Here is a 16,541-nt window from a genome sequence, read left to right on the forward strand (position 1 = left end):
CTGATGATACCAAAATTTGGGGTGAGGTGAGCACGCTAGTAGGGAAGGAAAGATTGCAGCAAGATCTGGATAGGTTACAGGAGTGGGCTAACATAAACAGGATGCGTTTCAATACTGACAAGTGCAGGGTGCTGCACTTAGGCAGTAGAAACCAGCAGCACACTTACAGAATGGGAAACTCCCTTCTTGAGAGCACAGAGGCAGAAAGGGATCTTGGAGTCATGAGTGACTCCAAGATGAACATGGGCCGACAATGCGAGGTCACGGTTGGCAGGGCTAACCGGACCTTGTCGTGCATCCACAGGTGCATCTCAAGTAGAGCCAGGGAGGTGATCCTCCCCCTCTATGCGACTCTGGTCAGACCACAGCTGGAGTACTGCATCCAGTTCTGTGCGCCCCATTTCAGGAGGGATGTGGACAGCATTGAAAGGGTCCAGAGGAGGGCCACCCACATGATCCGGGGACAACAGGGCAGACCCTACAATGAAAGACTGCAGGACCTAAACCTGTTCAGCCTTCACAAAAGAAGACTGAGGGGGGACCTGGTGACTGTCTATAAACTCACTAGGGCGGACCAGAAGGGTTTGGGGTAGACACTGTTTCGCCTAGCGCCCCCTGGCATAACAAGGAATAATGGACACAAATTATTGGAGAGTAGGTTTAGATTAGACATCCGCAAGAACTACTTCACAGTTAGGGCGGCTAGGAGCTGGAATCAACTTCCAAGGGAAGTGGTGCTGGCTCCTACCCTGGGAATCTTCAAGAAGAGGCTTGATGCCTACCTGGCTGGAGTCATTTTAGCCCAGTTTTTCTCCTGCCCAGGCTGGGGGTTGGACTTGAAGATCTACAAGGTCCCTTCTGACCCTACTTCTATGATTCTATGAAGTTCAAGACTGTGACCTCAAAACTCTCATCAACTCCATAGGCACCTCAAGTTAATGTTGACATGCAGCTAATACTAAGCTATATTCAGTTTTTATTATGTTTGTATGAACCACTGTATTCAGTAATAAAAAGACTGTCAGTGGGATAAGGGGTCAGGAGCCTTCTCACCAGACAAGAACTGTTTGCATAACAGAGTTTTGGCATGTAAATAAATCAGCGAGGGAGGTGGCACAACTCTTTCCAGTTTTGTACGTTAATATTGCTACTCTGCACAATAGTAGCAGAATGTGCCTGACAAATAATGAAGGATTTTTAAACAGGATTCCCAGAAATTGGTGGATTAATGTTAATGTTCTTACCTTGTATTCATGGAGTATCCTGTTTGTCCAGTGAGGAGCCTTACTTTTTAGTTTGGTGAGAGGCACTATGGACTTAAGGTTTTCTTCACTGGAAAAAAGAGCCCAAATATTACCTATTGTTCCTTACTGACACAAATATGGGACAAAGCACAGTATCCAATACCCCAGTACATTACAAATATTGAGGTAAATGTTAGCTGTGTTGCCTCAGCAGCTGAAAAGTTTTCTTAAAAGGACAGCTGACATTTTCCACAAGAGAAGAATTTTCAGGTAGTGCTGAACCAGCACAGTTGATTTTCTTTTTATCCATTCTTAATCACCTGCATTGTGGATGGTGCAGGGCCAGGAGATGTTATGGATGGGATATATAGACACTTCGTCTGAGTCCAGGCCAGTACAAAGTCTCCATCAGAGATTTTAATTATATTGGGGCCATTTCACCCCTGACCAAATTCATGCAAACAAAAATGTCACTTAGGGTTAGGGTGACCATATGTCCTGTTTTAGCCAGGACAGTTCTGGATTTCAGAGACTGGTCCTGGACAGCTATTGGAAATTATAACGGGCATCCCAGAAACGCAGGGATGCAGGATGCAGTCTGGCCACGAGTCAGAGCTCAATATTTGGTCTATTAACTTCAAAATATTACAGGTGACATGAAAGCAAGATGGCTGATGCAACAATATATGAATTATTTGTTTTATAAAAGAATGCTCTTAAATTTCCTTCAACACAGACGCACATTTGCAAGGACAGATCTTTTGATAAATACATTAAATTGTTCCAGATCAAGCCCAGAAAAACTTAAAGCATAAATAACAAAAATTATTCCTGTCTTACAAAAACAGTAAGACAACACAAAATTTAATGGAAACAAATTTTAGAGGTACTATTCACAGGAGTATGGAATTGCAGGGACAAGTTCCAGGTTTCACAACTATGTTCATCTAAAGCTGCCCTAGCTGACAGGGTTTTGTTCTGAGTTGTCAGGAGCTCATGGTTTCTTGTATGATGAGCTCAAAAGTTGAAAGGCTACTTCACCAATCCACTAAAACCACAGCTCAAGATCAAAAGAAAATAAATGGGAAAGAATAACAACAGTTAAATATACCCCTAGAATCAATGCATGAAATTGCCTAACATATTTTTTCTTTTGAGTTGTAACATTCTCACTGAACTAGATGAAAATGATATACTTTCAGTCCTAGACACAAAGTATTTGATGCACAACTATTATTGTTATGGGAGTTAAATGATTAGACAGTGATGCATAGTTCTAAAACATACTCCAGATACTGGATGTCAGGCATGGGTTTTAATTAACTAGCCAGTATCTCACAGGTAAAATTTACTTGGGAATAAATGAAACAGTTTAGAGCTTGTCTGAAAAACATGTCACCTTAAAAACAAAATCATAGCAGTCACTTACTTCAGAAAACCCTGTTTGTGTTTCTTACTCTCATAATTTCCATAGACTATTTGTAGCAGCAGACTTGCCAGGGTGATCAGCTTGGCATCCGGTGATGTATAGAAGCCTTTCAGCAAATTATATCTGGCTTCATCAAACAGGATAAGGATAGCCAGTGGATCCTCAATCTATTTTAAAAAAATAAAAGTTTTAAATGTTTTTATTACATTCACTTTCTGTTTACAAACTAGGTACATATTTGCTGCTTCGACAATGGAAGAAAAAGATGTAACCCGTATTAAAATGAAATATGTGCCTTAGTAGTATTTTCTCTTACAACAGAACAAAAACCATGGTTCACCTATACTGATTACAAATATTTCCAATATCTGTAAATTATAAATCCATACTGATCCAACACTTTAATTTACAACTGAATGGCACACTATTCAAAACCAAATTTATTGCCGAATACCAACATCAAACCTATAAATTCCAGCAAGTTTTACATAATCAAGCAATCTTTTTTTTCCACTCTCTAGTACCTCTTTAGGAACAAACTGTACTACTGTTAGTCGTTTTCAGTAGACTGTTAGTCATTTTGACTACATTTATCAATGCAAGATAAATGTATTAACATGAGTAACAGTGACAAAATGTGGCCATTACAAAATGAAGAGGAAGGGAGAAAAACTACATTGATTAGCACAGGTTCTAATTCAGGAGGACTGAAATATTGGTTGATTGCTGCCTATATTTTAATTATATTTAATCTTTCCAATTGCTAGGGAGTGCACTTTAACAAGTTTTCCCTCTAGTGGAAAAACAGCATTTATGAGGAACTACTGTTTATAGGAATTTCCTTATTGCTAATTTATTTATTTGGAATGCAAGTGTTTTCTGTAATTAAGAAAACAAAGTAAAGTCAATCTTAAAATGTTAAATAGTTAAAAGGGTTATTCTACTGTTGTCCTGGATCCAACTCCTATCACAGTCGATGGAAGTTTATCCTTTGACTTCAGAAGGAATTGGACTGACCTTCTGCACGCAAGCAGAAAAACAAAGCATGTAAACTGACTTTTCCCATTATGCTTAAAAATATTTTTCTTTCATGTTTAATACAGTCCAATTCATAAGTTCTGAACCTGGCAGTTGCCATTTCTTTCTATGCCTTTGGTTTCAGATGGGAAAATAGTTCCAAATTTATTTCTATTGTAATACAGGGTAACAAGTTGTGAAACGTGCTTGATCTGAACCAAAAGGCCGACTAGTGATTAATAATTAATATATTGCCTGTTGATAAGAGGATTCTGTTTCTGATCCTGTATTTGATACTAGGACATCTAATGCAGACCTTTTTTTCAATTTCCAAAGGAAGTCTCACATCTCTTCTCAAGAAAAGCTGTGGGGTTTCCCTTTGAGGATCCAAGTTGGTCAATTCAGTGAGTATTTCAGGCCAGTCACGAACATGTTGCAAAGGTTTGTGATATGGCTTCAGCTGGAGATCTGGAAAAACAACAGCTTTTTATTTTTTTTCACAAATAAAAAACAACAGATTCAAGGACACATGAACAGATGAATGCTGTATCAAGATGCCTGAATTTGAGGACTTACGTGTGTCAACCAAAAATGTGGGTGTTTTGACTTGCCATAAATAAAAGGTCATAAACCTGGATTTACTGACATTTATCACAGCATTAATTCAAGAAATGCATTCAAACTTGGCTTATGTTCAGCTTTTCAAAAGTGAAATGAAATTCTTTTAAAAAATAAACTTAAAAATTGTAATTGGTTAATGAAGTACATAGGCAGTACTTAAAATTACATGCAAAGGTCCTGTGGTAGGAAGTGCCACCCAAACACCACGTCAAATAAAATATTTCAAATAATTTTCCTTTACTGATTTTCCTATTTCTTTTAGAAGTGTTTATGGCATTTCCAATATCTAATCTGTTAAATGACAAGGTAGGGAACTACATTCACTACTAGGTTTTGGATGCTTACCAGACTTATTTCCAGACCAAACTGTCCCGTCTCTATTTTCTGTGAAGTATAATTCTGATATGCTGCAGTCACTACATTTTTCTGCTCAGCCACCCACATGGAGGCTGACTAGATTCTTGTGCCAGCTTGCCCACAGCTTCAGTTTTGTTCAGCCAACTTGACTTGTCCATCCTGCTTCCTCTTATGATGGCTACATTGTTTACCTACCCTTCTCTAAGCTCTTCACCTTTTACCATTCCCCTCACTACAATTATTCATTCTAATTCTTCTCAAGTTGTTGTTGAACTTTCCACGTTCAAAACCCACTAAAATAAAAGTATTATAATTAGATAAAATTTTCTTTTAATATTTTTATTATATTGCTTGATTTCACCTGTAGTTGCTTAAACAGAAAATGAAAAATGGAAGGTGATTTCTCCAAGCATTTTGGCTTAAACTGTACTATGTAATTAGTATCATACAGTTTTGCTCTTCTAGGACACTGAGATTCTTGGTCAAAGTTTGAAATTTTGAATCTTTCATAGAATTACTTGTTTGTACCAAATCATTTATTAAATCAGTGATCTATCCCTGTCTATACAGCAAAACACTTCAATATTCTGGGTAAAATAATGTGAAACACATGCACAGAAATAAAGGGAAGAGGTGCAAGCATCAATCTTCATCACTTAAGCAGGTTCTCTCTACTGCAGTGTTTCCCAACCGATGTGCTGTGCCACACTGGTGTGCTGAGAGGCATGTCCAGGTGTCCTGTGGAATTTTGGGCTGGAGCCACACCCCCTGCCTGCTGCCACCGTGGACAGACAGAGATGGAGGACATGGATCCAGCCAATGATTTGCATTTGAGCACTGTGTTCAGCCGCGCCCTCCCCGCCCCTCCCACTCTGCATTCAGCTGTTGTGTCGCAGGATGGGAAAGGCCCAGAAGTATGCCACCGGAACCAAAAGGTTGGGAAACAGTGCTCTGCTTTGCATGGACTTCTGCATTTAGATATGTATGTTTGGTGGCGGTAGCTGTAGGGTGCAATATGGAGTTAAAGTGATGAAGCTGGGAGAAACTGGACGCACAGAAAATCTGTATGAAACAATTTCAGCTATAAACACAGCTAGGAAAGATACAACAGCAACAACAACAACAACAACAAAACAGTAACCACAAAAACGATAATAATAACACCATCACAGAAGTCTTGATACTTATGCTGTATTCTTAATGCAAGACTTCTGTATTAACACTATACAAGCAATATGTCAAGCCTAATATGAAGCAGTTAAAATCAGGGTGTTAGTTTCTCATTTATTTGTAATTACAAGTTAGCTCCTCAGCTACCTCATCACAGTAATAGTGTTAATCATATTATTTTAAAATAAATCTTTTTTTCTATCTGGTCTGAAAGAGGTGGCATGAGTGTTGTTAAAGAAAAAGTATTATAAAACTTGACTATATCTCATACTTTAATTTAAGAGGAGTCTTAAACTGTATAAAAAAGCTGCTACCATTATTTTCCTTCCTATCGCTTAACATTTCTTGTGTCAAAACCTCCCCTGCCAAATATATCTGAACATTGGCAAGGGATACAAAAAACAATTTTAGCATACAATTCTGCACAATAAATTTAGACCATTTAGACGTAATCAAATAAACAAAGGTAATCAATTTCACCTTGGTTGCACATTTAAATAAGGTAAATATGACATGTATGCAATATGGGACACTAGTGAGAACTTTAACCACTTGCTCATGTTAGTATTACACAGGAAGGGGAGTAAGTTTCAGCTGCAGTCTTTGGATGGGTTCACCATCTTCCCATAGTGAAATAAATCAATTACAGGGGCCACACAGCAGAAGATTCTTACTCTGTATCCCAGTAGACCTAACTTGAGGGCAACCAAAGTTCAGGGAGTTGAATAGAGTTAAGAAGGGAACAGAGAGGCTTTTCACAGTTCCCCAGACAGATGTCCTAGGAACACAGTCCTTGCAAGGAGAAGCCTATAGGAGCTGAAAGTCAGTCCGCTGGAGGAAAGCCACAGAAAAAGGAAAGAAAGTGACACACCTTACCTCTAAGACAGAAGAATGGGGAATTGAGATCTGAAGGAAGTGGATAGTGTTACCTGTCAGCTCTGTGTTCTGGGGAACCCTGGAGCAGTACCCAGCCTGTCTGACTCATGAAGGACTCCCTCCCCGCAACCTCTGCCTGAATCAGAACTGATCAGAAGAAGGACTTACAAAAGGCAATGAAGATGCAGTGAGGGACACTCAGAAACCCTTCGGATAAGGGTGTCAGGATTGAGACAACTCCCCTAGTCCCATTTGCATCAGAGAAGGGAAAGGCAGGCACCTCCATTAGCATTCAGAATGGAGAACAGAGATTCCAAGGCATGGACCGCACTAAAAGCTGGGACCAGAGAAGAAGGGGAGCACTGCATGATGGGGAATCTCTGCTCCAAATGTTAATCAACCCATGTCTGCACACACCCAGCTCAGCATTTATCAGACCAATTGTGGTGACAACTCCTTTATTGGTACGCAAAACACTGAATCTTCCTGTTTGCACTGTGAGATCCCTCAAAATAATGCCACCCATAGCCAAGAGTGATCAGTTCCTCTTATCCAGCATATGAGCCATTGTTTACCCATAAACAAACATAGTGTTCTCCCTTGAGCCATTGTTGTTTCCCTACAAAAACCCCTACCCAAGCTCAAGTTTCTGTCTGGTGCTCAGATTCAAAACCCTGCATCAGTTCCACTTTCCTGCCTGGAACACCTCCACTAATCGTGCTGCGGGCTCTGCCTGTCTGCAAACTCCAACAAACACCTAAGAACCTCGACCAGTTCAAGCTTTGCTGAGTGGTGAGACCCCAACTCTCTCTCTCTCTCTCTTTCTTTAAGACCACTTTCTAAACCTCAGACTTGGTTTAATCCCTCTCTCCCCCTTACTCGAGACACAGCTTTCTAAACCTGACTTTTGCTGATCAAACTTGAGCTAGACTTCCCCAAATACCCAACTGAAACTGCAATATTGTAACTGCTTTGTTTGTTTGTCTCTCCTTCTAAGGCTATTACTATTAGTGTCATTATAAGTTTCATATACCTGGCAATAAAATAACTTTGATGGTCAAGCTGCTTGCCATACTCTTTCTGAACCTCATTTACTCTTCTTTCTCCTCAACCTCCCCATTTGCTCTGCAGCAACGCTTCTTTTACTGAAGCCAAAGATCCCTTTAAAGCCCAAAAATCCTGTGGTGTTTGCTCATCACAATTGGGACAAGAAATTGGGAAGTGCTGAGCCAGGGCATATGAGGGTGTCAGCCTGTTAATGCTGATTGACCCAGCCCGGCTCAGACATACTCTGTTCCTGTGCTGAGTTTGGGGCGTATGAGGATATCAGCTGGAAGTGCTAAGTAACCTAGCCTGACTCAGATGTGCTCTGTTAACCTGTGTGCTTGTGTCAGACTGCATTTTATTGTTGCCCTGCTGAACTGAGTCCATGCCATGTGAGGGTGTCAGCTGGAAGTGCTAAGTAACCCAGCCTGACTCAGATGCGCTCTGTTAGAGAGAGAGAGAGAGAGAGAGAGAGTGTGTGTCTGTGTGTTCCATTGATTCAGTGGTTAGAGGAACGCAGCCCCATTGAAACTAAACCCTGCAAGGTAGCTCCATTGCGGGTGAGGAGTTGCAGAAGGGAGAGATAGAGCTCCATATAGAAACACAAGTAGCACACTGATAGAATTACAGAGACCGCAGAAACGTACTCCTAATAAATGAGCGCACCCAAAGTGACAGGCAAATCTGGTAACAATAGGCTCTGGCAGGAAATCCCAGAACAGCAAAAGCACACATTTATACATTACATGCAATACATTAGCATTACTGTAAGGTTATTTTATTTTGCTCAAATAATACAGGTTAACAAACTTGCTTCTTATACATTATAAACACACATATATAATGCATAACCATATCATATAAACACACACACGTGCGCGCACGTGTGTGCATGCACATGTGTCCCTGTGTAATGTATGAGGCAAGTTTGTTAACCTGTATTACCTGCATTATAACCTGTTTTTATAAATATATAAAAAAAAATATTATGCATTTATTATAGATAAAATTATAGGAAAGTAGGCTGGAACAGACCATGAGATCATCTAGTCCAACCCCCTGTTCAAGGCAGGATAATCCCTGATTAAATCATCCCAGCCAAATGTCTGTCTAACCCAGCCAAGTGTCTATGAAGAGATGGAGTTATGCTAACCTGTATTACTTGAGAAAAATAAAACTGAAGCCTGTAAAAAAGGAATGGAAATCCTGTGGGTCCTGAACTTTCTTCTGATGCTAGTTCACTGGCTACCAGGATGAATTAAAACATGCTAAAGAACACAAAGTGTGCAGCAGCTCCATTGATCTCAGCAGCTGAAAACTCTAAATGGCATCCAAGACAGTTTTCACACAAGAGATGTAAGAGATGGTACTATGGACCTCCAAGATATCCCTGGGTGTACAATTAATCCATTTTTTTTTTCAAATGAGAACTTTTATTTTTAATGGTCTGTAACCAAATATGACAGGCCCCAAGTGTAAGATCCTTCCTCATGTCTTATGTTTTTGTGACAAGTTATTTAGCAGAATTTGCAGGTTCACTGGAATCTGACGTGGCTGCCTTGTGAGCACTTCTGCTAGGACCTCAAACTCTTGACCTCTGGGTTTCCAGCTGCTCGCCGCAGTGTACACACCACTGGAGCAGTATAAGTGTAAGGTATTGTAAAAAAACAATTTTCAAAGATTTTTTTTTTTAGCTGTAAATGGAAAAAATAAGTATTTCACTGCATTCTACCCTCACCAAAAAAAAGGGAAAAAAAACAAACTCAAGAACCAAATATAGCCCAGCCCCAGTGCTTCACTTGACCAAAAAACAAATCACTACTTTTCTCAACTGTCCCTCTGACCTACAGCAAGATAGACTCATGTAAGTTTCAAATATCTTATGAACAACTCGTGCACAGGAAAATAAATATACAGTGTGAATTCATAGATTTCATAGATTCAAACACATTAGGGCTCGAAGGGACCTCGGAAGATCGTCGAGTCCAGCCCCCTGACCAAAGGGCAGGAAGTCAGCTGTGGTCATAGGATCCTAGCAAGATAAGCATCCAGACCTTGGGGGCTCGGACAGTAAAGAAATTCTTCCTGATGTCCAGCCTGAAACGGTCTTGTAGTAGTTTAGGACCGTTCGACCTCGTCATCCCTTGGGGCGCTCTGGTGAACAAACATTCCCCCAGGTACTGGTGGTCACCCCTGATAAACTTATAGGTGGTCATCAGATCACCCCTGAGCCTGCGCTTTTCCAGGCTAAAGAGCCCCATGGCTCTCAGCCTCTCATCGTAAGGTCTGCTTTCCTGACCTCTGATCATGTGCGTGGCTCTTCTCTGGACTCTCTCAAGCTTCTCCACGTCCTTTTTGAATTGTGGAGCCCAGAACTGTATGCAATACTCCAGCTGCGGCCTGACCAAGGCTGAGTACAGGGGGAGAATGACGTCTCGGGATTTGCTTGAGAAGCATCTATGGATGCAAGCCAGCGTTTTGGTCGCTTTACTAGCCACAGCATCACACTGCAGGCTCATGTTCATCTTGTAGTCAATGATGACCCCCAAGTCTCTTTCTTCCGTAGTGCTAGCCAGCGTAGCACTGCCGAGCCTATAAGAATGCTGCAGGTTTTTTTCCCCCAAAGTGGAGAACCTTGCATTTTTCAGTGTTAAACACCATCAGGTTCTCGTCTGCCGATTTGCTGAGCCTGTCCAGGTCAGCCTGAATCACCTGCCTATCTTCTGGCGTGGATGCTTTGCCCCAAAGTTTGGTATCATCGGTGAACTTGGCCAGTCCGCCCTTGACTCCAATGTCCACATCGTTAATGAAGATGTTGAACAATATGGGTCCAAGGACAGAGCCTTGAGGGACCCCTGGTCACAGGACACCACGATGAGTGACTTCTATCAATTACTACTCTCTGGGTCCGACAACGGAGACAATTTCCCAGCCAGTGGATCACGGTGGACCCAAGGCCATAATTGTCCAGTTTCACCAAGAGATGATCATGGGATACCAGATGAAAGGCTTTTTTGAAGTCAAGATATATGACATCAATCTCTTCTCCTTTGGCCAGGTGATCGGTCACCTGGTCGTAGAAGGAACTGAGATTGGTCAAGCAAGACCTACCAGCAACAAACCCGTGCTGGCTATCCCTTAGGATGTTGGCTTCGGCCAGTCCATTAAGGATGGCCTCTTTAATAAACTTTTCTAAGATCTTCCCCGGAATAGAAGTCAGGCTGATGGGCCTATAGTTAGCCGGATCCACTTCCCTCCCTTTCTTGAATAACAGCACAACATTGGCCTTCTTCCAGTCGGGCACTACACCAGAGTGCCAGGAGTTTTCAAAGATCCAAAATGAATGCCAAAAGCAAGCTATCAAGGTGCTACTGTCTGGTCTACCAGCCTTATTAGTATCCTTTTTTCTATTCTTTCTATTTATACAAGAAATCTTTAATGCCACAAGTTTATACTACCTTAGTACTTACTAAGATTTTCAGAACAGATCCAGATAGTGAAGTACTGCTGAGTTTCTTGAGACAGACGCATTCCCTCCATTATCTGCTGTACAGTGGTATTGTTTCCATGTTTCAACTCAACAGAACGATATGATCCATCCATTCGATAAATCCGCACCTTTTCATACTGTCAAAATATAGAAAAACAATATTAAAATAATTTAAATAAATTAAGACTAAGTTAAAATCCTATTTTTCTATTGCTAACCACCTTACAATTTAAAATCCAATTTACAAGTGCTTGCATTACAAAAAGAACATTGTAGAGTTTGTTGACATTCATCTTGTATCAGAACATATTATTCACAGATCATTTACAGCTGTGTGAATGTGTTTTAGAACAGCACAAAAGCAGATTGTATATTGCTACATGAAACTGGGCATAAAGAAAAAGCACCGTTAGTGATGGAAATTTGTGGTATGTCTTATACCTCTATAATAATTTAAAGCTTAAATTTTAAAATCTTAACGGTATCTATAGTCTCATGGGGACAAGCTGGAAATATTTTAAAAGACAAATGCATGATTTGTCTACATTTATAGCAAAAAGTGTGCAGAGAGTAGGTCAAGTATTGTTGCTATAGGTGGACCCATTACTCTCCTCAGTGTTCACTCTTTGTACATTTGCTAAGACTTGAACATATGAGTACTAAATTGTATAGAAAATAAAATACAGGCTTATTTATGGCTTCCTTCAGCAGTCTGGCTGTTTCTTCCCACTCATTTTGTTTGTTCTCTTCACAGACATTCAGTGGAGACCTTCCTTGTTGATCAGTAATATGCTACAAATGTGAACAGAAAGACTGATGTCATTCATAGTTCTCACTCTAGATAAGGAAACATTAATGAGTTCAGGAGATGCTAATTAAAATCCTTCCTTGTTCATAGGGCTTAGATACTGAGTATTTAAATACTTTTCATTAATCACACTTTCCTTTTCATGTTAATAAGTATTAGCATCCTGTCACCTGTGTATGGTTCCAGGAAAAAAAACAAACCTGGTGCCACCTTGTTATAACTATGACTGGTGAATACATGGACTTATCCTGGTTCACCTCTTCTTGTCTATTCCTTGTCCTTTTTGATACAAGCTCTTTGTAACAGGCACCAATTCTTTATATATTTGCAGAGCACTTAAATCAATAGTACTTAGCCTTACTGGAGCCTACTGGCACTAATGCAATCACTATTAACTAGACAAGTAAAGAAAATATATGATACAAACAAAAATATATATTACAGGATGAGTAATATACAGCTTATAACAAATAAGAACACTATGAAAAGAGACAGTGAAAGCTTAGACTAAAATATCTAGTGAAACCCAGTTAAGATACTGCTGACAGGAGGCAAAAATTAATCGGTTTGCACGTGTAGGGGAAAATTTTGAGATCAAGTATAATCATCAAAGAGAACAGCAATAGTGAATTGGATTAACCAGTATTTGGGTGCATAAATGTACCTATTTTTTTTTAGAAGAGTAAAGTAATATTATCTATTAAGAAAATAAATATCTACACCTCCAAGACTGGATACACATAATATATGAGTGTGTGCTTTGGTTACAATTACAAAGTACTACACGTGTAATTAGCCGGATGTGTAGATCCGGCTAATTAAGTGGATCCTAACTACAGGCCCATCAGCCTGACCTCTATCCTGGGGAAGGTCCTGGAAAAGATTATCAAAGAGGTCACCCTTAACAGGCTAGCTGAAGGCAATATCCTGAGAGATACCCAGCATGGGTTTGTTGCAGGTAGGTCTTGCCTGGCCAATCTTATTTCCTTTTACGACCAGGTGACCCATCACCTGGACAAGGGGGAAGAAATCGACGTTGTATATCTTGACTTTAAAAAAGTCTTCGAAGTGGTATCCCATGATCACCTCTTGGCTAAACTGGCTAATTGTGGCCTCGACCTCACCACGATCCGCTGGCTGGGGAACTCGGTCCACAGTAGGACCAAGAGGGTGGTGGTCAATGGGAGCCAATCATCTTTGTGTGCTGTGGCCAGTGGGGTCTCTCAAGGCTCTGTCCTAGGGCCTATACTATTTAACATCTTCATCAATGATGTGGACATTGGTATCAGAAGCGGACTGGCCAAGTTTGCCAACCACACCAAACTCTGGGGTAAAGCATCCACACCTGAGGACAGGAGAGTGATCCAGGTGGATTTTGACAGGCTCAGGAAATGGGTGGATGAGAACCTGATGGTGTTCAACACTGAAAAATGAAAGGTTCTCCACCTTGGGAGGAAAAACCTGCAGCATCCTTATAAGCTTGGCAGTGCTACGCTGGTTAGCACTACGGATGAAAGGGACTCGGGGGTCATGATTGACCACAAGATGAATATGAGCCTTCAGTGTGATGCTGCAGCCAGTAAAGCAAGCAAAATGCTGGCTTGCATCCATAGATGCTTCTCAAGTAAACCCCGGGACGTCATTCTCCCCTTGCACTCGGCCTTGGTGAGGCTGCAGCTGGAGTACTGCATCCAGTTTTGGGCTCCACAATTCAAAAAGGATGTGGAGAAGCTTGAGAGGGTGCAAAGAAGAGCCACATGCATATTCAGAGGTCAGGAAAACAGACCTTACGATGAGAGGCTGAGAGCCATGGGGCTCTTCAGCCAGGAAAAGCGCAGGCTCAGGGGTGATCTAGTGACCTCCTATACATTTTTCAGGGGTGCTCATCAGGATCTGGGGGAATGTCTGTTTACCAGAGCACCCAATGGGGTGACAAGATCAAACGGTCACAAACTCCGCCGTGACCAGTTCAGTCTGGACATAAGAAAGAACTTCTTCACTGTCCGAGCCCCCAAGGTTTGGAACAGACTGCCACCGGAGGCGGTTCAAGCACCCACTTTGAACACCTTCAAGACACATTTGGATGCTTATCTTGCTGGGATCCTATCATCCCTGCTGACTTCCTGCCCTTGGGGCAGGGGGCTGGACTCGATGATCCTCCAGGTTCCCTTCCAGCCCAAATGTCTATGAAATCTATGAAGGGAGGCTTACTCTGTCAATTTCAGGATGATTGAGAAGGATTTGCACTATTTCAGCATGCCCTCCTCCGGCAGCAAAATGAAGAGGAGAGCTAAGTTGTCCATTGAGTAGGTTTGGATTGCACTTCCCTTTCTCCAACAGCATTCGAGTGGCTTCAACTTTTCCATACCTACAAATAAATTAAAATCACAGTGGATAAAACAAAGACATATTTCAAGTAAAGTCTACTTCAAATGTTCTCAGAGATGTACCTGAAATAGTGTAGTTGGACCAATGAAAGATATCACCCAAAAGCATTTTTGCCTCTCACAAAAAACAGAGTTGTTTTTGGAAGAGATTTTAGATCAGGATATGGGACTGCAAATTTTTGTTTTTCTTTTCTGAATAAACCTGCTCATTATTAAGGACTATGTCATTTGGTAGGTAGGGGAATTGAGATGTAAATGTTTCATATGCTAAAAATATATTAAATAGCTGTTTCACTTTTCACAAAAATTAATCTCTGGGCTAATAAAATATATAAAGATAATTATCCAAAGGACTAAAAAATACTAATCACATGAAAAAATGAAAGTGGTTGTAATGATAATTTTGATAAACCTAACCATATCAGTGACTGCATAGTCATTGCCAAGTTAATGAGAGGCACTCTAGAAATGCCACATAAAAATAAAATGAAATGATAAAAATAATGGAACATTTCAAAGGTTCATTATTTCAAATTTTCCTTCCTTCTTTGTATTTTTAAATGGAAAAAAGCAGTTAAATAACAAACAACTTTTTGCATTTTTGTAATACTAAGGGTAAGTGTACCCAGCAGTCACTGGAGCTCTGACTGTAGCACAGCATACTACATATATGCAAGTTAACTTTACACTGGTAAAACTCTACTCTGCTGTTAATGTAGTCACAGCAGCACAGACCCCTGTAGGCTGCAAAATCTACACAAGCAGCAGAGCAAATAGTCTGCGACTGTAAATACTCTGTGGGCGTGCCCTAAGAGTTCTGAAGTACAACAGTGAAATTAGTTTCTTCACTTCCAAATAATAAAGAGGAATGATTAGATTAAGGACAAAACAAATGAAAATGTTTTCACTGGAATGTATAAAAAACACAGAAACATTTTTATTAGCCTCAAGGTCTTAACTGTGCTTCAATAAACCTTAAAGTTTGAGCTAAGTTTTAATAGCTAATGTCCCTTTAATCACATAGGCTGTGTCCAGATATGCATGAACATTTGGTTCCCCAAAGACAACTAGCGGCAGCACACCTTGTGCCGCCGCTAGTTGTCCTGGGGAAATGCCTGTGCCTCACGTGCTCTGGCATGGGGCAAGTTACACTAGGTGGGGTAGGGGAACCAGCACTGGGATGGCCTCAGCAGCCTTACCTGGGATCCTGGGGGCTTCCCAGGGATGCAGCAGTGGCAATCCTGCTGCATGGAGCCTGGCCAGTAGTGGAGTGTGCCTCCAGCTGGCCAGGCTCCAGCTTTGGATGGCGCACGTTGCCACTGCATGCACCACTCAGCTTTTTTTCCCATGTTTTTTTTTGACCTCTGGATACTCCTTGTAGTGCAGAGCACAACTTAACGTGAGGTACGTGGCGCTGCAGATGTGTCTGCGATGCCACATACCTCACGGCCATGCTTGTCTGAATGCAGCCATAAAGAACAAAGAAACATAGAAACTGCTATGCTGGATCATCCTGTGGTCCATGTAGCCCAGTATGCTGACTTAATACCAGATGACTCAGAGTAAATAAATAGAAGAAACTGGAGGCAGATGGGGAATAACATGTCCTCTATGTTATGTCTCCTCTGAAATCCTTTAGTTACAAATTAGCTTAAATCCTGATGCACAAAGTTTAAGTGCACAGTTTTGGTATTTGTCAACATTAATTTTTTAGGAATAAACAATTAAAAATCAGAAGTTTGGATTTCTCAGCAATTACTATCACAAATCCTACAATACGGTTTTGAGCCACAAATACCAAGAACGTATTGCATGACAAAATTCTTACCAGCATGCATAGTGAATGGGGGCCCAGTGGTCACTGTCTAACTGGTTAACTGAAAAGTTTTCATCCAGAAGGCGGCTCAGTAATTCAGAGTCTCCTTCACAGGCACTGCGATGAAGAGGGAAATCATCTACCCATTGGCGCTCCCTAGTGACAAAAATTACAATACACACCAACTCAGTAATATTCTAGCAGACAAATTTAAAAAATGTAAAAACAACACACTTCTGTTTATTTTTTCATAGTTTCATAGTTTCTAGGGTCAGAAGGGAC

General features: G+C 40.8%; 1 protein-coding gene across 6 annotated transcripts in view; it reads right to left on the reverse strand.

Moving 5' to 3' along the window:
* KRIT1 (KRIT1, ankyrin repeat containing) overlaps positions 1–16,541 on the reverse strand; it is a 41,049-nt gene that overhangs the window by 11,729 nt on the left and 12,779 nt on the right. For all 6 annotated transcript variants that reach the window (XM_019508410.1, XM_019508409.1, XM_019508406.1 and 3 more), the window contains 7 exons: positions 16,272–16,415; positions 14,268–14,424; positions 11,933–12,040; positions 11,229–11,385; positions 4,007–4,158; positions 2,674–2,840; positions 1,245–1,332 (listed from right to left, as the gene is read on the reverse strand). In XM_019508410.1, coding sequence (XP_019363955.1) covers positions 1,245–1,332; positions 2,674–2,840; positions 4,007–4,158; positions 11,229–11,385; positions 11,933–12,040; positions 14,268–14,424; positions 16,272–16,415 — 973 coding nt within the window. The remainder of the gene's footprint in view (positions 1–1,244; positions 1,333–2,673; positions 2,841–4,006; positions 4,159–11,228; positions 11,386–11,932; positions 12,041–14,267; positions 14,425–16,271; positions 16,416–16,541) is intronic.

This window comes from Gavialis gangeticus, unplaced genomic scaffold, assembly GCF_001723915.1.
Source record: "Gavialis gangeticus isolate Ggan-Ray unplaced genomic scaffold, GavGan_comp1, whole genome shotgun sequence".
NCBI lineage: Eukaryota > Metazoa > Chordata > Crocodylia > Gavialidae > Gavialis > Gavialis gangeticus.